At 41.5% G+C, this 22,168-nt stretch overlaps 1 protein-coding gene across 1 annotated transcript in view; it reads right to left on the reverse strand.

Annotated features, from left to right (window-relative positions):
• The window catches only part of Smc3 (structural maintenance of chromosomes 3), a 38,182-nt gene extending 17,022 nt beyond the window's left edge, over positions 1-21,160 (reverse strand). The window contains exons 1-12 of the mRNA XM_050147474.1: positions 20,996-21,160; positions 20,055-20,130; positions 13,460-13,498; positions 11,795-11,862; positions 7,766-7,837; positions 7,363-7,442; positions 7,043-7,121; positions 4,071-4,188; positions 2,981-3,156; positions 2,351-2,431; positions 1,776-1,940; positions 1,425-1,546 (exon numbers count right to left, since the gene is read on the reverse strand). Coding sequence (XP_050003431.1) covers positions 1,425-1,546; positions 1,776-1,940; positions 2,351-2,431; positions 2,981-3,156; positions 4,071-4,188; positions 7,043-7,121; positions 7,363-7,442; positions 7,766-7,837; positions 11,795-11,862; positions 13,460-13,498; positions 20,055-20,130; positions 20,996-21,010 — 1,091 coding nt within the window. The 5' untranslated portion in view covers positions 21,011-21,160. The remainder of the gene's footprint in view (positions 1-1,424; positions 1,547-1,775; positions 1,941-2,350; positions 2,432-2,980; positions 3,157-4,070; positions 4,189-7,042; positions 7,122-7,362; positions 7,443-7,765; positions 7,838-11,794; positions 11,863-13,459; positions 13,499-20,054; positions 20,131-20,995) is intronic.
• Between the last annotated feature and the right edge of the window lie 1,008 nt (positions 21,161-22,168).

Raw genomic sequence — 22,168 nt, forward strand, 5'->3', positions numbered from 1 at the left:
CCCTCCCTCCCTCTCTCTCTCTCTCTCTCTCTCTCTCTCTCTCTCTCGTGCTGCGATTAAAGGCATGCACCATTACCGCCCAGTTTCTAGGGCAAACTAGTGTGGCTACTGGAATTAAAGGTGTGTGTCACCACTACCTGGTCTGTAAGGCTGATCAGTGTGGCTGTTTTACTAGCAATCTTTATTATTAAAATATAAATGAAATAGCATGGCAACCTGTATAAATACTGAGTATGGTGTTGCACACATGGTGCAGGTGCCTGCCTATAACTCCAGCACTTTCTAAGTGGGGTCAGGAGGATCAGACCGTCAAGGTTTCTTCAAAGTTACATAATGAGCTGAGGGCTACCCCGGGCTTAAGGAGACTGTCTCAAAAACAAAAACATAACCTCTCAGAATCTCAGGTTTTTTATTTTAAAGCAGACAGCAGCAGCCAACAGGAGATGATTGAGTGGGAAGAGAGTCTTGCTGACAGACCTAACATCAGCTTCAGCCCCACAAACCACATGACAGGAGAAAATTAATTTTTTTAAATATTTATTTATTATGTATACAATATTCTGTCTGTGTGTATGCCTAAAAGTCAGAAGAGGGCACCAGACCCCATTACAGATGGTTGTGAGCCACCATGTGGTTGCTGGGAATTGAACTCAGGACCTTTGGAAGAGCAGGCAATGCTCTTAACCTCTGAGCCATCTCTCCAGCCCTGAGAAAACTAATTTAAATTGTGTTCCAACCTCCACATGCTCCATGGCATGACCACACGTACAAGAAAAAGAATGAAGCCTGGAATGATGTTGCATGCCTTTAATCCCAGCACTGAGGCAAAGGCAGATAGATCTGAGTTCAAGGCTAGCTAGAGCCATAAAGTGAGACTGTCTTCCAAAAACAAAAGGCATGTCCATCTCCTAGGACTTTTGAGTAGTAGGACTCTAGAGATCGTATAGGTAGGTACAAAATCACCATGGGTGTGACGACACACAGAAACTATCTCAAAAATAAAAATAAAACCACATGGCTCTCAGTAATCACTAGTGTTGCTTATGTGACATGGACCTAGGATTTTTGCCTTTATGCTGGTACTTTCTTCACCCACAGCCACATAGGTTCTATAGAGGAACTCAGGCAGGCAAATGCAGGAGCTTAGCAACATGGGCTCCACTTGGTTTGAGCTATACACATAGCCCTCTCCTAACAGTGCACCTAGCAACCTATTGGCAACCTGGGACCCATACCTGCATTGAACTTTAAACAACGGAAGTAAGTTACTCCCCTTAGCAACCTCTTGTTTGTGTTCAAACATGTATTTCTGCTTTGCTCTAGAAAAAAACTACTGGTTGTTTTCCTTTTCTGAGCATCTTTCCCAATTCTATGAATAAGGGACCAAGAACCTGGAACCTAATGGTTGGCGAAAATTCTCAGACCTAGCAATTCCTCGCTCTTCTTTTTCTTTTACGCTGTTGAATTTAGGTTCTGTCTCTGCCAGTTCTTTCTGCTTTTCTTCTATTTTTTCAAGCAGCTTCTGCCTCTCTTTTAGTAAACGTTTCTGTAAATAAAGCAAGTAAAATGCAATCTGCTTAATTTATACATCAGCAAAAAAGAATTTCTTCACAAAAATAACTCAATTTTACAATTAAACTATTAATAAAAAGAATACTTACTAAGTTAGTACTTGAGTACAAGTCAAATGGAAAAACCTTTTACAAAAACTCAGCTATCACAGAAAAGGTTATCTTCTGTAGAGTAGCTCATCAACACATCTTTTATTAACTTACCCGCTGTTCGCTATTGCCAGCCAGCTCGTCTTGTAAATCCTTGGCTTTAAGTTCCAACTTGGTCCTTTGTTTAATCTGTTCCTGTCTTTCAGCACTAAGCTGCTCTTTTTCTTCTTTCATAGCTGAAATTTTTGTTTTCAGTTCTCTAACCTGGCGTTCAATATCCTAATCAGAAAGAGAAAACCAGTCAGAAACAGAAGTACAGTGGAAGGACCGTGACCACAGACCAGCCACACTCTTTACAGACGTCCGTGGACCTGCGTGCACACACGGTGAGGATGCACCTGACACAGAGCGCATGTCGGGGTCAGAGGACAACTTTCTGGATTCAGTTGTCTCCTTTCACTTTTATGTGGGTTCAGGAACCCACATAAGGAACTCGGGCTGCTGGCTTCCAGTTTACATCACTTTTGCTGGCTCCATCTTTGTCTTTCACTTGAAACTTAATAATAAACAATTACTTTCCAATGCCTAATCTCTGTCACTCCCTTTATGGTGACCACCCCACAATTCTGGTACAAATAGTTTAAGATGTTGAAAATATAAATAAATCTGAAGCTTATTTATAATCTTACCTCCATTTTATCTCTCGCATCCTGCTGGGCATCTCTTAATTGTCTAGATTTCTCTCCACTTGTCTCTCGCTTAGCAGAAAGCTGAAAAACAAAACAACCTACTATTTCTAACTCATTTTGTATCTGTCTAACATTATATAATACAGTTAAAAAATTATTTTGCAACTGCCACAAAGAATTAACATAATATTAACTTAAAAATGTATAAAGAAAATTCTTTTAAGTTTTCCTCTAAATAAAATACAAGGATAATCTAAAATAGATTTTTCTCTAAAATATAAATATTTTACAAAATATATTCTAAAATGTGAAGAAAAATATCTGGTCTGACATAACATTTACTGTATTTTAGTACAATAAGAGCTCTAAACATATCCTTTTCAGTAACCTAAAGAAAATTAGTAACCAATAAATCTATTACTTTTTGGCCTGTTGTAGAGGCTAATTCCTGTAATTCCAAAACTCAGTAGTCACAACTAGCTTGGGTCTTAAAGTAAAACTGTCTCAAATTCACAAAGAAAAAGATTTTCATTTTTAAGTTTCTAATTAAGAATCACTAAAAGGTAAGTAGAGAGGAGTTTTACCATGCTCATGAAGCAGAACAACTTCGATGTAAAGGTCGTGTCTTACCTCATCAAGCTTGGCCCGCGTCTCATTGAGCTCCTGGTTGTAGATGGTATACTCCAGGGCACGCCTCATTTTATCCCACTTCTGATACTGAGCCAGTTCTTCCTTCTCCTCCTCTAGAGTATGCAACCGCTCTTCGATGTATTTTAACAACTCATTGATTTTTTCCCGTTTACCCTCTTCAAAATAAAAAAAAAAAAAGAAAGAAAAGAATACAGTGAATAGTTCTCATGTAATACCACTTCTCAAACATAAAATTATCCTCTAGAAGTGAACATTATTTCTTTGGTATCACATAGTAATAAAATCTAAAATGTAAAAACAGCAACTAAGATTTTTTTTTAAAGAAAAGCACTGGAGAACAAATTTACACACTAGCAGTCACTCTGACATGTGCAAAGGACATGTGCAAAAAGAAGTTTACACTTCTTTTCCCATCAATGTGCTGTCTCACATTAAAGAAAAGAAATATCACCAGCATTACTAATTTGCAGTATTTATCATGAAGGACACTGTATGCTGCTACCATACAATGAATACTTACTATAATTCAGGCATGACATTACCTTAATTGCCATAATCTACAAGAGAGCAGGAGTTTGCAGACAGGAAGTCTTGGGACTAGGGAGATCAAGTCTAAAGTCATGTCAGTTTACTGACTTTGGACTTAGAATGGTCTCTAAGCTATTATATGGTATGATACAGCACTTGGAAAAGCAAATATACTAGTAAGGACTCCAAGTTGTCTCCGTCTACATTTTTCTGAACAATTTAGAACTTTGTAACAGCTGCTACTCCAATGGAAGAGAGGGGAGGAAAGCACACCAGTTTGTTGATAACACTTCTGAGGAAGCTAGAGTCAGAAGTTGATTGACTTGCCAAGGCCCTATTCTCTAATAGCAGTCTTTCTCCATTCAAAGATGAAGTACTAGAAACCTCAGTCCTTAAACTACCTCCAACTAATTTTCCCTCTTCTCAGTATGCAGAAAAATTATCATCTAATACTTTTCTGAAGCCAGACAACACTTTTTTAACTACATTAACACCAGAAAGTGACTGATGACAAAAACTAGGTAGAACACATCCATTGTACCTGTTTCTTTCATTAAAGAAATGCTTTCTTCTTTACGTTCATCATACACTCTAGTACCAGCTACCTCTCTCAACAGCTTCAATCTCTGAGAATCTGGTGCTGTTGCCATTTGGTTGATCTGTAATTTGGGGGGGGGAGGGGGGACAATAATCATTATTAACTATTGACAACTCCTTAAGAATAAGAACTCTATCTTAAAATGTTGACGTGTTCCTTTATTATTCAGCTTTTGAGCGAAGTTCCCTTTATATAGCCCTGGTGTCCTGGAACTTATTATATAGACCAGTTTAACCTCCAACTTAGAGATCTACCTTTCTCTGCCTTCTGAGTGCTGGGATTAAAGGCGTGCATTACCAAGCCTGGCTTTTTTTTTTTTTTTTTTTTTTTTTGATTTTTCGAGACAGGGTTTCTCTGTAGCTTTGGTTCCTGTCCTGGAACTAGCTCTTGTAGACCAGGCTGGCCTCGAACTCACAGAGATCCACCTGCCTCTGCCTCCCGAGTGCTGGGATTAAAGGCGTGCACCACCAGACCCTGTCTCACTGTATAGTTTAGGAGATGACTTCAAACATTCAATCCTCTTGCCTCTGTTCCTTAAGTATTGGGATTACTGAATCCCAGTGCATCACTATGCTTGGCTCCGAAAGGACTTTTAATTCAATATGATTAAACCAACATAATGTATATAGTAAATATACCATTTCTCTTTTGTGTGCATATTCAAGTATGTGTAGTTGCATATACGAACACATGGGTGTGAAGTCAAAAGTCTATTCTTCAAAAGCTGCTCACCTTGTTTGAAACAGCCTTAGGAATACTCCTCTCTCCATTTCTCAAGCACGGGTCACAAGAGTGAGCCACTGCATTAGGCTTTTCACATGGGTGCTGGGGACCACCAAAAACGGATCCTACTTGCACAACAGGATAGAAAATCCTACAGCCAGTAACCTTTAAGTTTACCCGCCAACTTGGGCATGGCCTCTTACACTATAAATGTCAATGTAAAGCATGCGTTCACTCTCTCTTCCGGCTGCTGGATTTGGTTCCTGTTCCCCATTCGTGCAGAGGACTCTGATCTGTGAGTCTACCCCTAAATAAATAACCCTTTATTATACTCAATTCTGAGCTACTGTGGGATTTCTTCTTAGCATCCATCTTCATCCTTACCCACTGAGCTTTCTCCCAGCCCCTATCGCCAACATTTCTTTATCTCTTATTTACCGGTCTTTTATGAGTATCACTGTCTTATAAATAAAATACTACCATTTTTCCCCTTAGGCAATATATTAAATGTATAAAAAATGAACACCACTGTCAAAGAACAAAGTATTTTTTATTTTCTTTTTAAATTTTTATTTTATGAGTAATATTTTGCCTGCATGTATGTCCTTGTGTGGGTGTTGGGTGCCCTGAAACTAAGGTTACAGACAGCTGTGAGTGTTCATGTGGGTGCTGGGAACTGAACACAGGTTCTCTGGAAGAGCAGCCAGTGCTCTTAACCACTTAACCGTTTCTCCAGCCCCAGAAGAAAGTATTTTTTAAAGGGAAACCATTAAAGACTCTTAAAAGTTATTTAGGTTTATTTTATTTTATATGTTATGAGTGTTTGGCTTGCATATGCACTTGTGCCTACTGCAGATGTCAGAAGATGTTGGATTTCCTAGGACTGGTGTAACAGACGGTTGTTGAGAAGTGCTTGTGGTACAGACCTGTCAATCTGAGTTTGCTCTCCAGAACCCACATAAAGGTGGAAAACAAGAGCTGACTACAAAGTTGTTCTCTGATCTCTACAGTAAACTGTAGCACATGTACCCACATACCATGCACATACAACAGTAATTTTTAAATTTTAAATTACAAAATATAACAAGAATGGTATGCTTTAATAGACAAAGATACTGGTACAATGGCATGTAACTTAATACAAATCATTAGATATCAAAATACTACCACTGTACTAAAGAAATTATTATTCTTACATTTTTACAGTAAAAAAAAAACTGGTAATGAGCTAAGAAACTACAGTTTATCAAAAGTACACATAGCAAATAAATAAGATTCACAAAAAAATATACTGAGGGATAAGTTCTGATATGAAAAATCTATGAGGAATCAGCAGAATAATCAGCCAGAATTTATAGTCTAGCTGATAAAAAGTCTTAGCATTATGGCATGTTCTTTGTTATGAAAGACTTTAATATTTTAACTGTATAACAAACTAAATGAAACATTACTTTTAGGAAGTAGTTTTTTTCAAACATACCTTTTTTTTTTTTTTAAGACAGGGTTTCTGTGTAACAATACTACCCGTCCTGGGACTCACAGGTATCTGCCTGCCTCAACATCCCAAATAGCGGGATTAAAGACATGCAACCACCACTGCCCAGTTTCAAATGTAATTTTTAGAGAACTTATGTAATAGTCTTAGATATGATCACTGTAACTTCCAAAAGCCAATGATTTCCAATAAATTCTACCTCACTAGGTCACTAATAAATAAGATACACTTAATCTTCTGTCATACTTCTTTCAATATAAAGCTAGTGCCTCATGATGGCACAAGAATGTAATTCAGCACTAGGGAGGCAGAGGAAAGTTGGATCTTTGTTAGAGACCAAAGAGACTGGTCTACATATTGAGTTCTCAGACAGCCAGGGCTATCTACAAAAACAGTCAAAAAATGCTCAAATATATTTCAAAGCCCTGAATTCTGATTTTTCTTTTTTTTTTGATTTTTCGAGACAGGGTTTCTCAGTAGTTTTTGGTTCCTGTCCTGGAACTAGCTCTTATAGACCAGGCTGGCCTTGAACTCACAGAGATCTCTGTCTCCCAAAGTGCTGGGATTAAAGGCGTGCGCCACCACCCTCAATTCAGGCTCAAAGCCCTGAATTGAAAATCATTAGCTTCAGTATAAAAAACCATCCAGGGGAAGTCAATATCAAGAAAACAGTCTCTATAAAAAAGCACATGACTACCTTTCCTTGTTTAACGATGTAGTAGGGATTACTTCGAGAAAACCCAGCACTTTCAAGGAGGTTCATCACATCATTTTTCCTGTTAATAAACAAAGGAAACTAGATAAATAATTTTAAAGCAATCAATGATAAGCAAGCAAATAAATCAGCAGAGTTACTCAGCATCAGGAACTACAGACTGGAAACTGAGCCATCTACCCACCTTCCAGACAAAGCAGGGACTTAACGTCACACTGCCAATACTGCTGAGTAGGAGGCAGTTATCTCATGCTTACTGTAAGCATCTGTGAACAAACTGTAACATAAAGACGAATGCTTACGTGACCATCTTCTTGTCTAGGAAATACTGATCTTTTTTGGCACCAATAACTCTTCGAAGTGAAACTTCCTCTTTATCGATCTAAGAAAAAAATAAAATCCCAAAGATAGTCAAGTAGACAATTTTTTAGATAAGTTGATTTCAAAGTCCTTGATCACAACCAATTTAGAATTTCAATGATCTCTCTAAAGATGATACTATAAACATTCAGAAAAATGTTTTCTTATAACTGTTTTATATAATCCTTTGTTTACTAGAGTGGTCATTAAAATTTAAACACAAAATTCATAGACAAACGACTTATTTACTTTATCATGAACTAAACTATTTTAAACATTTAAGGATAAGCCATTGTATAATATTCCCATCATCATTATTTAAAAAATAAATTAAATATCACTTACTGGTAACCGGTTGTCTGAATTGTCAAAAATGATTTCCACGAAAGCAGAAATAACACGAGGACCTGTACCCTCCTAAAACATGAAAAAGAAGGGAGGGGGATTTTTAACTTTATGGTATTTTTATACTGCTTAAATCCATTTTAAAGTCTAGCACAGACAGGCACACTGGTTGTACACCTGTAATCTCAGCACCTGAGAGACCTAGGAGGGAGACTGACTTTTAGTTTGACATCAGCCTAGGCTACACAATAAGACCCCTTCCTCAAGATAAACACCCCTCCCAACACACATAACAAGTCTGACTCACTAGAGAAAGCTTCCATCACACTAGTACATATCCTGACTGCCGAATATTAAAGGCACTGAATCAGAATGACAAAACTTCTTTTATCAAATATTTTTATTCTGAAGGACTGTATGAAAAATATCAAAACAAAATGTTGCGATGGTTTGGATATGAAATATCCCTAACAAAAGACACATACTGAAGTTTTGGGCCTTCATGAGACCACTGTTTAAGGAGGCAGGGCCAAACTAGTAGTGTAGTGGGCACCCCTCTGTGAGGGCTGCATTATGGCCTAGGTCCTTGAGACTTTTTTAATTTTTGAGACAGAGTCTCACTAAGTAGCTCTGGTTGGGCTTCAACTCAGAGATCTGTGCTGTCTCTACTCCCCCAAATGCTGGGATTAAAGGTGTGTCCCACCATGTCCAGCTCTGCCAGACATTCCCACTTCCATGTTCTGACTCATTATGCGGCCAGAGCACTGGACAAGGACCAGGGATGGAAGCCTATGAAACTATGAATCAAAATAAATCTTTTTATGTTCATTGTTTATGCCAGGCATTTTATCATAGGAACAAACACTACTGCAGACAGACTCAAGTTTAATTCTGAAAGCCACGTTATTAGGGCACAATAGCCTGCTGCATTCACTTTGCAATATACCTTGAGGATTTTTTCTTGTAGCCTCATCTTGATGCTGGAAAAGAACCCTAAGAAATCATGTGATGATTACTAGAGATCTGTTTTTTAAACACCTGAGGCATAGTTTGTGATTTTTAACTCTGCTAACAAGAATGTACACATTTAATGTGTCACATTCAGAGCACCCTATGACATAACTACACACCAAGTCCAGATAATTCACCATCTTACCTACTCAGCTCAGGCTATCATTGCTTGTATCAGATCACTATATACTTTCTGGAAGTGAGAAAGTGCAGGCAAGGCTAGCATGAGGACCTGAGTTTGGATCCACAGCACCCACATAAAAGCTGGACACAGCAGCCATCTCTGTAAGTCCAGTATTTGGGGGCAGGAAACAGGCAGAGAGAGGAGCCTGCCCAGGAGCCCAGTTGAATGAAATTGATGAGCTCCAAGCTCAGTGAGGAAAACACCTGATCTTCTTGACATCTGACCTTTAACTCTTTCCCCGCAACAACTCTCCCCCCACCTAAAGATTAGTTCTTTTAATGCCAATTTGAGAAGCCTAACAAGTGTTCTAAATCAGTTTTGATTACTGGGCTACAAACTCAAAAAAAGGCAGTAATTAAAAACTTCCTATATGTAAGAAAACCATTGAGGTGTACTGTGCGATCTTATCTGATTTTAAAACTAATTATATACAATACGTAAACAAGCTAAATTGCGGTGTCACATTTATAGTCATTTATAATTTGTTACCCTAATAAAATATATAACAACTTTCCTTACAGGTTTTATTTTGTAGTGCTGGAGATCTGCTGTAGAATATTAGCTTAAAATGTGTTACATTTGCTTATGCTATGGAATATTTGCTTAGTGATGCAAACATGTGTTGCATTCTTTTATGTGCATTTGTTTAACTCTGTGAAGCTGTGTTACTTTGCCTGTCTAATAAAGAGCTGAGTAGTCAATAGCTAGGCAGGAGAGAAGGACAGGCAGGGCTGGCATGCAGACAGAATAAAAGGAGAACAAGAGGGAAGGGGGAAGGAGCAAAAAAAGGAGAGGACCCCAAAGACCAGTAACCCAGCCATACAACCAGTCAGAGTAAGAAAGGACGAAAGACATATAGAATAAAGGTTAAAAAGTCCAGAGACAAAACACAGAAAGAGAAACTAGGTAATTTAAGTTAGAAAAACTGGCTTTAAGTTAAGGTCATAAATAAGAATAAGTCTCTGTGTATTTATTTTGGAGCTAAGTGGCAGGCCCCCAGAGAGCGAAAAGGGAGGAAAAAACAAAACAACAACAACAAAGCACAGAGATCAAATCTATGGCCTCAAACATGCCAGGCAAGCATTCTACCACTGAACTACATCACTAGCCCTAAATATACTGTTTTCCACATTGAAAAGAGATACTAAAGGGCTGGAGAGATGGTTCAGCGGTTAAGAGCATTGCCTGCTCTTCCAAAGGTCCTGAGTTCAATTCCCAGCAACCACGTGGTGGCTCAAAACCATCTGTAATGAGGTTTGGTGCCCTCTTATGGCCTTCAGGCATACATGTAGACATGTATTGTATACATAATAAATAAACAAATATTTTTTTAAAAAAAAAGGAAAAAAGAAAAGAGGTACTAAATACAATACAAACTTTATTAGGTTTGCAATGATAATTTTTCTGTGTATCTTAAAGCTTCCCCATCTGCAATTTTTCTTTGTCCTCAGCAAACCTGTTTATAGAACCAAAAGTCTTATAGAAAAGTAAATGGGTTGAAAAGATGGCTCAGTGGTTAAGAACACCTATTGTTCTTGAAGAGGACCCAGGTTCAGTTTCCTGCCCTCACACAGGGTGGCTTGCAACCACCTGTGATTCCAGTTTCAATGAATCCATAGCCCTCTCTGGTTTCTTAAGCACCTGCACTCACTGATGTAAATGACAAAGCAGCAGGCGGGCACAAGCATATGAACACACACAACACATACACACAAATAAAAATGTTAAAAGAAACTTAAAAAGCCAGGAAAGATTCACACCTCTAATTCCAGCACTTGGGGAGGGGAAGGCAAGAGAATTACAAGTAAAAGGAAACCTGAGCAACAAAATGAAAACTGTCTCCAAAAGCACCAAAAGAAAAAAAAGGGGGGGGGGGGGTGCTGGCAGGATGGTTCACCAAATAAAAGGGTGCTTGTTATATAATCTTACTGACCTGAGTTTGATCACAGGAACCCATAAGAAGAGAAAACAAGTCCCCAAAGTCCTCTGATCTTAATAAGACATACACCTTGGCACACGTACCCACATTCACACACACAATAGTTTTTAAAAAAAAATAAAAGCTGAATAAAGTTTATACAGAAAAAATGTATGTATCTTTATTCTAATGATTATGAAATTATTAGGTTTTTAATCTATCACTGATGTAGTATACTAAATTTTACAATAGAATAGCACACTTAAGGAATTAATACTACATCATGCTCACAAAGGCCTTATAACTTGAACTTTTTAAAATTTATTTAACTTTATTTTATGTGAATTGTTGTGGAGCTATCAGGTCCCCTAGAACTGGAGTCACAGACAGTTGTGAGCTGCCATGTGGGTGCTGAGAATCGAACCCAGATCCTCTGGAAGAAGTGCCAGTGCTCTTACCTACTGAGCCATCTCTCCAGCCCCAACTTGAACTTTTTTAAAAGAGTATTTACCTTTACTTTGCATGCGCAGGTGTTTTGACTGCATATGCAACATACACTATGTGTGTGCCTGGTGCCCAGAAGCCAGGAGATACAGACGTTTGAGCCACCATGTAGGTGCTGGAAATAGAGCCAAGTCCCCTGGAAGAACAGTCAGTGCTCTTAACCACTGAACTGTCTTTCTGGTCCTGTCTGCCCCAACGCCCTTTTAAAGACCAGATCTCACACTGCAGCTCTCACACTGCAGTTCAAGCCAGCCTGGGTGGCCTCAAACTCAAGGGAATCCCTCTTCAGCCTTTCTTTCAAGAGCAGCAATTACAGAATGAACTGCCATGCCCAGCAATTTTTTTTCAAGGCAAGGATTGACAATGTATGTTTTTAAAAACACTTAACCAAGTCTTAAAGAGTCCCACTCACATGCAACAAAGCCAATCGCTGCTCCGGGCGAAGATGACTAAATTCATCACTGAGAACAAACTGAATTGCTAAAAACGCAAAAATAAGGCTATTAGTACATTCTAAAGAAGAATTTACAGTTTATTCATAACTCTGTATCTTAATAAAATATAACGTTTTAGGTAATAAACATTGCAGATAAATTGTTCATATACAAAATGATTGCACATAATTTTCCAGTTTATCAGGCTAATCTGGTAGGGAGAATGATATATCAATAAACTAAGCTTTCACTGAAATATAAAAGACATTCAAGTACCAAAAAAAGATTAGAGAAGCAGAAAGTAGGTCTTCTCCCTAATAAAAGTATATATTATACTAATTAGGTCAACACTATAAAGATATGCACTATATAGTAACAAATTACATAAACAGGCCATACAAGGTTTTAATCACCTAAAAAAATCCTTTTGCCTAATAACAGTACAATGATGTACTGCTACAGTTGAACACATTTCTGCAAACCAAATTCCACGATTCCCCTGCACTGCTAATACCTACCACACTTCTGTAAGAGCTAGTCCTACATTCTGCACAAAATACCTAACCAACGGGCCACTGTCCAAGAAATGGAACGCTTTAATTTAGCTATTCTGGTCCAGATCTACCCAAGAGATCTCTAAAAACTGCCAGCGTGAGAACACAAGGGCGGGAGCACTCACCTATGATGTTAGTGCTTTTGACAGAGTGTGTGTGTCTCACCATCACCTGAAATGGATGCCTTTTCCCTGGGATCTGAGATGCATGCTTTACTTCAATCTGCTCTCTGACCTCAACAAATTACAACCATTCTAGGGCTTTCAGTATCCTTCAGAGACATTGTGTAAGGAACAGAACCTTTACTCCTACTAAACCACTTCCAAAAGCACTGTAAACTAAGCTAACATTTTTAAACCCCCCTCCTTATAAACTCCAACTCCACTGTTTTTTTTCTCCTCAAAAGACTTAACAAAGGCATGTTATTCTTTTTTTAAAAAAAAAGATTTATTTATTATGTATACAAGTGTTCTGCTTGAATGTGTATGTCTGCACAACAGAAGAGGGAACCAGATCTCATTATAGATAGTTAGGAGCCACCACTGTGTGTGCTGGGAATTGAACCCGGGATCTCTCAAAGAGCAGTCAGTACTCTTAACCTCTTAACTACATGATATTCTTAAAATACATTTTTATCATCTTTAAACAGATATCAGCATTTTTACTACACTTTCTATCCTTTCTTAGAATCCACCCAAGATACACAGTCATTACTAGCAAAAATAACATGAATAAGTGTTTCTGCCATCTCACATAGCCAGACTGAAGACAGACAATTCAGATCCTCATACCAGAACCCGCTACACTAAACCACAACTATGTATGACTTTTATGTTTCATTCAGTTACAATCTCAGAAATCAATCATTTTAATAAACTATTAAAGACACTTAGGGCTGGAGAGATGGCTCAGTAGTTAAGAGCACTAAATGCTCTTCCAGAGGACCCAGGTTCGATTCCCAGCACCCACAAACTGTCTGTAACTCTAATTCCAGGGGACCTGACACCTATGGCAAAACACCAATGCACGATAAAAAATGGAAAGACACTTAAGTCTTCATATAGCTAAAATCCAAAAATCTATACTTACCATAAAAAAAGTTGCTTTTTCCAGATCCATTTCTGCCCACTATAAAATTTCAAATAGTACAGGTTAGTTCATATAAAAAACAGTCAATTTAAAATCACTAAATCTATTTAAAAATTTTTCCATAGTATTTTTTGACTTTGGAATTTTACATTATAAAACTGGAGCACATTCACTTCCCAGGCCTCCCAGGTATGTCCCGCCCCAATTTAAAAAATTCAAATGCAGCTTTCTAACATAATACCTTAATACTGAAATTAAACAAAAAATAGTAGGTAAAATAAACCAGCAGAGCTGTAATTACCTACTAAATTTAATCTTTATATAGATTTTGGATAGGTTTTTTTTTCTTTTTGTGGCACGTCTTCCTAGCACAGCCCTGGTTGGCATGGTAATACAGACTAGCTTCTAATTTTGTAATCCTACTGCCTCAGCTTCCTAAGTGCCGACACTATAGACGTGCACTATCACACCTGCTTCAGATAGTTTTTCTGTGTGTGTTGTTTGTGTACACCCATGAACACATGTAGAGGACAAAAGTCAACATGGTGTCTTCCTTCCTCTCTTGCTCACTCTAATTTTTGAGATGGCCTCTCACTGAACCCGGAGCTCACTGTTTCAGCTACCAACCCCATATATTCTACTCTAGCCCCAATGCTAAGGTTACAGATACACACTGACATGGCCCCCTTCTATATGGTGCTGAAATACACTCAAGTTTCACGTTTGCACAGCAAACACTTACCCACTAAGCCACCTCCCTCAGACAGTTGATTTTTGCTCTCTCCCAATAGTTTAAGCAGGTCTAAGTTTAAGGAGTGCTACCTGACACTGGCAACTTATAAAAATACACAAAAATTTGTATGCAAATTATGTTTTTAGCGATTTGGATTCACATATTGTTAACCATCTCATGCTAAACTACTTTTACAATCAACTCCACACACTGATGCAGCCTAATGGAATCACAAAAGTGGAAACAGTTATAAGACATTTCTTTTGGTGTGTTTTTGTTTTTGCTTTTTGAGACAGGGACTTGCATTATGTAACCCTAGCTGGCCTCAAACTCAAGAGATCCTCCTGCCTCTGTCTCCCAGTTCCTCAGGGAATAAAGGTGTGCACCACCATGCCAGCTGTTAGACACATTTTAAAAAGATATTTCACTATTTTACTTTCAGGTTGTTCAAGACAGGGTTTCTGGCCCTGGCCCTGGCCGTCCTGGCCTTTTGCTTTGTAGACCAGACTGGCCTCTAACTCAGAGAGCCATTTGCCTCTGCTTCCCCTGGTAGTGCGCCACCTCACCCAGAGGAAATGTTAATTGTAAGTATGTGTATGTGTGCACACGCACTCGCGGGAACAAGTTTGAGCAAAGGTTGCTAGGAACTGAAGTAATGTCATGAAAGACAAAAAATACCAAGCACAGTGGTATAGACATTAGTGTAATCTAAACACCTTGAAGGTGAAAGGATGGGGATTTCCAACTAAAAGTACCCTGGGCGACACAGCAATGCACTATCTCAAATCTAAATAACTAGCTAAACAAATTTAAATAGAAAATACCTTCCATGGTGGATAATGTTCCTCTAAAATTATTAAATGAAAATCCTAGTACCAGATATAGGATATAAATTGTTGATCAGGGAGGCCCCAAGTACCCTTTAACTATTACAAGCTATTGCTGCTGATCTACTTGGCTGACCACTACAAACAGACCCTACTGCTGAAGACACCACATACTCGGCTGTAAGACAAATCTCAGCTGGAAGTTTCCTTCCTCCTGGATAACGTTCAAAGCACTGCAAAGCACTACAGCAGCTGCTGGGGGAGAAAAGTCATCAATGGTCCTCACCCAGCTGTGCGCCCATAAACTACAATAGAGACCTGCCTGGTAAGATATGCCCAGTGGTACAATAGTGTCATGACTACTGTTGGGGCAACCAACAGCTTTCTGGCTGGAAACTTCAGGTCTGGTACTGTGAACCTAGACAAAAGCCCAGAGCTAGGGAGTCATAGGCCCCAAGGAAGACCTACTACAGTTTTGCTAAATGGAGAAGACAGTTTTGTTTTGTTTTGTTTTTTTCTTAAGATTTTGCTTTTATGTGTATGGGTTCTTTGGCTGTGTGGGTACCACATGCATGCCTGGTGTCTGAAATCCAGAAAAAGGCATCAGATCCTCTGGAACTCAAGCTACAAACAGTTGTTAACTGTCATGTGGGTGCTAGGACTCCAACTGTATCATCTAAAGGAACAGTCAGTGCCCTTAATTGTTGAGCCATTTCTTCAGCCCCTAAAGGGACATGGTATAAAACTGCCTACTGAACTTTGTTTATGCCCATAGATTAGTGCTGCTCTCAGAGAAGATTCGTTTTGCAAAGGGCAGTGGTTAATCCAATGACTCACAATGGCCAAAGTGCAGAGACTATGAAGTGTTTGTCCCTAAATGGATCCTCTATATCATCCTTCAAGGCTCAGGAAACACCACAGGAGACAGAAACAATCAACAGCCAGAGGTTGGGAAGGAGTGCTGTGTCTTATAGACATGGCATGGCCACTACAGTCACCAGTTTACCACCGCCAAGGTCACCTGCACAAGACTGGATCCAGCACCATTCCATCATGGTAGGCTAACAAGCTCATGAGGCCCCATCACTCACTGAAGGACTATGGGTAATTAATGCATACTGATCAGAAAGTGTTATTTTCTTCAGTGATACAGCAACTGATAATTTGCCAGACTCCAATAAAAAACTTAATAGTCCCAGATTTACACTCCTGTGAACAACCATAATTAAATTTAGTTGGTCGGAAGGGAAAAATAAATAGGAGGAGCTTGTCAGGAAATAGGACTTCAGTCTGTGGTCGGAGTGAGGGTAAGGGAAATCGGCTTTTGTGAAAACTCATATATACGTATGAAACTGTCAAATAAATTTTCAAAAGAAAATAATGAAGGTTGTTGAAATGTTCCGGATTAAAGGCTCCTAAAGAAACGTGACAATTAAATCTAATAGTTAATAATAAACTGGATCCTGTATTGGGGGAGTCCTGTAAAGAATACTTCTGGGTCTATTAAAATAACAAAAACCTGGAGAATGCTATTCTTAAGCTTATATAAGATGATAACTATACAATGACTACAAGAATATCTCTATCAGCAAAGATACATGTACCTGGGGGGGGGGGGTATAAAAAGGATAATGAGAAAAAAGATACAATGGTTAAAAACAAGCATCAGTTCTCACTGGGAAATTTTTCCATAAAGTCAAAATTAATCCCAACTAAAAGATGAAAAGATCAAGGGAGTATCTATAAGTCCTTAAAATGACAACTGAAGCAGGAGAGATGGCCAATGGTTCCTAGCACCCACATCACGTGGTTCATAACCACCTCTAACTTTCAGCTGCAAGAATTCTAATGCTTTCTGCACATGGGCACACACACACCTTATAAAAATGTCACAATTCATTAATAACTGGAAAAATAAAAAATAATCTATAAAAATTACTCCTATCCATAGAATAAAACACTAAAAATCTTAAAGGATGCTAGAGATTCAAGATCTATTCTGAGCTAGGCATAGTGGCACATGTCCATAATTCTAGTGTTCAGAAGGCAGAGAAGGGATTGCAGCAGGTTTCAGATCGGCCTAGTCTCCAGCACTGAGGCAGTAGGATCTTGAGTTTGATTCCAGACTGGGCTACACAAGACTCTACATGGCAAGTAAAATTATTCTAGCTGGATGTAGTGGTACACAGCTATAATCCTAACACTTAGAAAGCAGAAGCAGGGTTACAGCCAAGTTTAAGGCCAACCTGGTCTACAGAGGGACTTCCAGGCCAGCCAGGGACACAAAGATTCCCTGATTTACACACCCGTTTCCCAATACCTTGGGAAACAATCAATAGGTTGTTTCTGCCTATTCTAGAGATATGTTCAAGCCAGGCCTGTGGATAACTAAAGGAGGCTGTAACTCCACAACTTCTTAAGAGTTTTGTATCCAGAGCTAAGCATTACAGAAGTAAGTGACAGCCACCAGCAAGCAGACAAACCCTCTCCAGCCTCTCTCTGCTGACTTTTCCCAGGCACGGCAGGTCCAGAAAGTCTGTCTGAAGTTACCCAACAAGACAACAAACCAAATGTGTCTTCTTCAAAAACTGACATCAGGGGCTGGAGAGATGGCTCAGACGCTATTACAGAGGACCAGGTTCACTTCTTAGTAACCATATAGTGGTTCACAACCATGTCTTAACTCAGCTTCAGGGGATTTCCGACTTTGTAGACATAAAGCATGAATATAGTAAACACACAAATGCAGGCAAAACAATCATACACATCAAAATAGTTTGGATGAGAATGGTCTCCAGCTGATGGACCCATTTGGGAAGAATGGGGAGGTACAGCCTGTTGGAGGAGGTGTGCCCTGGTGCCAGGCTTCAGGGTTTCAACAGCCCATCATGCCACTCCCACTTAGCTCTCCTTAGCTTGTGTACCATGCACGGCCTAAGAGGACTCAGCTGCGGGTCCTGTCCCATGCCTAACTAGTCGTGCTTCTAACTCTCTGAAACTGTACACTCCAAGTAAACTCTTTCTTGCTCTAAGTTGCCTTGGTCACAGTATTATCACAGCCAAAGCGAAACATAAAATAAAAGGTTGACATCGGCTCTTCCACATCACTCTTGCCCTTAGATTGCACCTTCCATTGAAGCCTGCCTATGTCTTCTAGAAAAATCAGGGTTAATGCAATGTTTTTTTTTAACATTTATTTATGTGTATCTATGTGCCAGGAACGTGTGCACACATGCGTGTACACATGGAAGCCAAAAGAAGTACACTGGATCCCCTGAAACTGGATAACAGGTGGTTGTCAGCCTCCTGATGTGGGTGCTGGGAACCCAATTCAGGTCCTCTGGAATAGCAGAGAATGCTCCTAACAACTGAGCCATCACTCCAGCTCCCAGTTTTCCTTCTTAGTGATTGTGCAGCTCAACATGGTATATTCCTGTAACCCAAGCATAAGCAAGAGGACCAAAAATTTATGGCCAAGTCTGTGCTATAGAATGAGGCTCTGTCTCCAAATAAATAAATAAGTGAAATTAAAATTTAAAAGGGACAGGGAGAACAATCATTTCTACATGGAACTATAATTTCTTTTAGGTTTCATGATTTATCATAATATCATATATTAACAGGTACTTCTTATTAAAAGGCTGGTTGAAGGAATCCTAAAAACTATACATACAAATCATCCATAATATCCACAGGAGATTGATTCTAAGAGAGCTCTCCTCTCCAGCCACAGATACCAAAATCTGAGGATGCTCAAATCCCTTCAATAATATGGTAGCATGTACACAAAGATCCTCTGTAGATTATTTATAATGTCCAATGCTATAGTTAGTAAGAGATTAAAAATCTAATCTTTTTGTTGTGGTGACATTTTGTTTGTGATCTAACAAATAAAGCTTGCCTGAAAATCAAGGTGCAGAACAAGCCACTAGTTAGCTCTAGAGGCCAGGCAGTAGCGGCACACCTTTAATCCCAGTACTCTGAAGGCAGAGGCAGGCGGATTTCTGTGAGTTTGAGGCCAGCCTGGTATACAAGAGCTAGTTCCAGGACAGGAACCAAAAAGCTACGGAGAAACCCTGTCTCGAAAAATCAAAAAAATAAAGACCTCCTACGACACTACAATTCATCATTTCCCCCAACTGATTCTGCATGCACGCCACAGCTACTGAGCGCACTGCATTAGGAGCTGACTAAGGCTGAGGTCCTGAGGGTGGGAGCCTGAGGAAGATGCTAGCTGTCGATCAGGCAGAAATGAGGCCTCAGCAGAATGCAATCATGCTGGTACACAAACACAGATTTCTACCCTCCAGAACTACATCACCAACCTAGGGTACTTTTATAGCTGCCATAGCAAACTGTAACAAGGATACTGTAATAGCGAAACTGTCAATACTACACACTGTTTTCTGATGGCTAGAAGCACAATTTCACCCGTCCTTTAGAAATTCAGCAGAATGTGTTTTTGCCAGCTGTAACAGCGAAACGGAGACTTAACAAACAAACAAAAATCGTAATAACAACCACTGCTAATGACAACGACTAAGTACCTTCTCAGTCTCTCCACTCTTGTGAGACAGGTATGATGTCTACTCACGCCTACCATCAAAATGTATGCTCACAAAGAAACTGGCAAGGGGAAATGACCGAGGACAATGTGGGAATGAGCCACCTTTCACTGCAATGTCAGCACAGCAGAACAGAACAGGTCAAATGACCTCAGTCATCACAACTTAAAGCTTTCCAAAACACCCTCTCACACACAGAAGGCTCGCAACAGAAACACACAACCAACATCCTCCCCCACACACGCTAGGCAAGCACTCCTACTACTGAGCCTGGCCCCCAAAACGACTCACCTCTGACTGAGTTACCTGAGCATTCTACTTTCACGAAATAAGCAATTCGTCGGTGCAGATAAGAGAAAGAAATTCCATACCAATGTTCAAAGACAACTGTCTCCTTAGGCCTGCATAAAGGCGGAGTACACTTAGCTGCATCAATTCTAAAGCTGACATATTAAGCCAAGAACACTTACCAATAACGTTATGTTTGGAGCTGAAGGGATCTACAATCGTCTGATCTCGGTAACTTCGGAAGCCCTGGATAATCACCTAACAGAGAAGAGACACCCTTCAGAACACGCCCTGGAAGAACTCCTACGGCAACATTCTTTCCTTTCCACGTCCTGCTTCCCATTTAATGCCAGACAGACACCTTTTGCTCCGCTTGGGAGCGTGCAAGTTAAAAAGCCGCTAGAGCCCTTCCGATGATCTGCAGCTTCTGCGGGTGCAGGGCTGACGCGGGAGCGGCTCTCAAAATGAAGGGGTGTCCAGAATGACAGAGTGGGCTGTCCCTGCGAGCGCGGCGGCGCCACACTGAAGGCGGAGCAGGCAGGGGCTGCTCCCAGCCCGCCGGACTGCAAGCTCAGGGAGGGCGTCGTTCAGCCGGACTGGGCAAAGCGGTCCAGCTTGGGGGAGACGGCGGGGGGCTCAGGGCCTGACAGGTCCAGCACAGAACCTTCGCCAGGCCTGTGTGCACGGTGCACGGCCCCTGCGGCGCCCTCCTGCGCGGGAAGACCCTTCTGACAGAAGTAAACAACCGAGCGGAGGCGCGCCGCCTTCTGCAACGAGGGTCCGCCCTGCCCGGGGACAGCCAGCGAAGGCGAGGTGGCGAGAGGCAGCCTTCGGGAGGGCGCGGGCTCCGAGGCCGCCCCGCCATCGCGGAGGCCCGGGCACCGCCATCCCTGCAGAGGGACGCGGCCCTCCCGCCGCAGCCCCCCACGAGCCCGCGGTCCGCGGCGCCCGACGAGACCTCAGCAGGCAGCCGCCGCGCCCCGGGGGGAGCCCCGGCTGCAGCCCGACCCCAGCCCGACCCTGGACCACCCGGGAGCCGCTCCCCGCCGTCCCCACGGCCCGGGTCAGCTCCGACCCACCCCGCCTCTCGCGGCGCGCGAACACGGAGGATGCCAGCCCTTACCTGCTTGATGTACATGACTGCGCGGCTTCTCTCCTCGGCGGAGAGACGGCCTCACCTCAGGACGGCAAGAGCGCGGCCGCGGGGTCCGCAGAGGCGCAGGCTGAGCCCCCTCCCACCGGGCTCCGCTCGCTCCCGCTCGCTCTGGCCCAACAAAATGGCGGCTGCGGCGGGGGCGGAGCCGGCGCGGCGGGCGGAACCACTCTGCGATCTCCGCGGGTTGCAGGGAGCGGCGGGGGTGGCCCCGCGTCGTCGCGTCGGAAGGGTCACGTTCCCGCGGCACTGCTGGGTGGCAGCCTCGCCGTAACTTAGACTCAGCAGTTCTGCTTGCTGAGAGATGCTGGGGAGCCCGGCTCGGAGAAGCCGTGCTCGGAAGACGGGCCAGCGCCACCTCCGGACGCGGGGACAATGGTCGCGCCCGGGAGGGGCGGGGCCTGCTCGGCGCCAAAGCCTGGAGTGAGCCGAGCGGAGCCAATCGGCTAGCGCTCCCGAGGTCATGTGGTCGCCCGGCCGCCGAAGAAGGGTGGCTCGTCCCGCTAGCGCCTGGCTTGAATGTAGGGCTCCTGGTGACGCTTGGAATTCGGAGCTCGGAACCACCGGGCTCCTTTATTCTCTGTCTGACTATAGGGCGCCTCCTACTGGTTCTGAGCCTCCAGACAGCTCCGAGAGGCCTGGAGGACGCTAGAAGACGGGGAGATTTTGTGTTTGATTGAGGGAGGTGGTTTTGCTTTGTTTTTCTGGGCGGCTCTCAGCCCCTGCGGGCCAGGAATTCACCTTGTAGCTGAGGATGACCTTGAACTCCTTATCTTCATTCCCCCCCCCACCCCCTTCCCGCCTTGAGTGTGCTAATAGGGGGGCAAATGCCTTTAATCCCAGCATTCAGGAGGCAGAGGCAGGCAGATCTCTGAGTTTGAAACCAGCATGGTCTTCAAAGCAAGTTCCAGGACAGCTAGGGGTGTTATATAGAAACCCTGTTTCAAAAGAAAAAATAAATAAATAAATAATATAAAGACTTATTAAGATTCAATGAAAATGACCGCACAACATTCAAAACGTAGGGGACACAAAGTGAAGAGTCCAAGAATAAGAAAATAAAAACGTAGGTTCTAAAAATAAGAATGTAGAAATAAAGAAATATAAAGTTATACGTCTAGGAGAATAAGAGCAGCTTTCTCA

Source organism: Alexandromys fortis, unplaced genomic scaffold (assembly GCF_014885135.2).
Source record: "Alexandromys fortis isolate MF-2015 unplaced genomic scaffold, M_Fortis_MF-2015_v1.1 scaffold_16, whole genome shotgun sequence".
NCBI classification, from domain to species: Eukaryota; Metazoa; Chordata; class Mammalia; order Rodentia; family Cricetidae; genus Alexandromys; species Alexandromys fortis.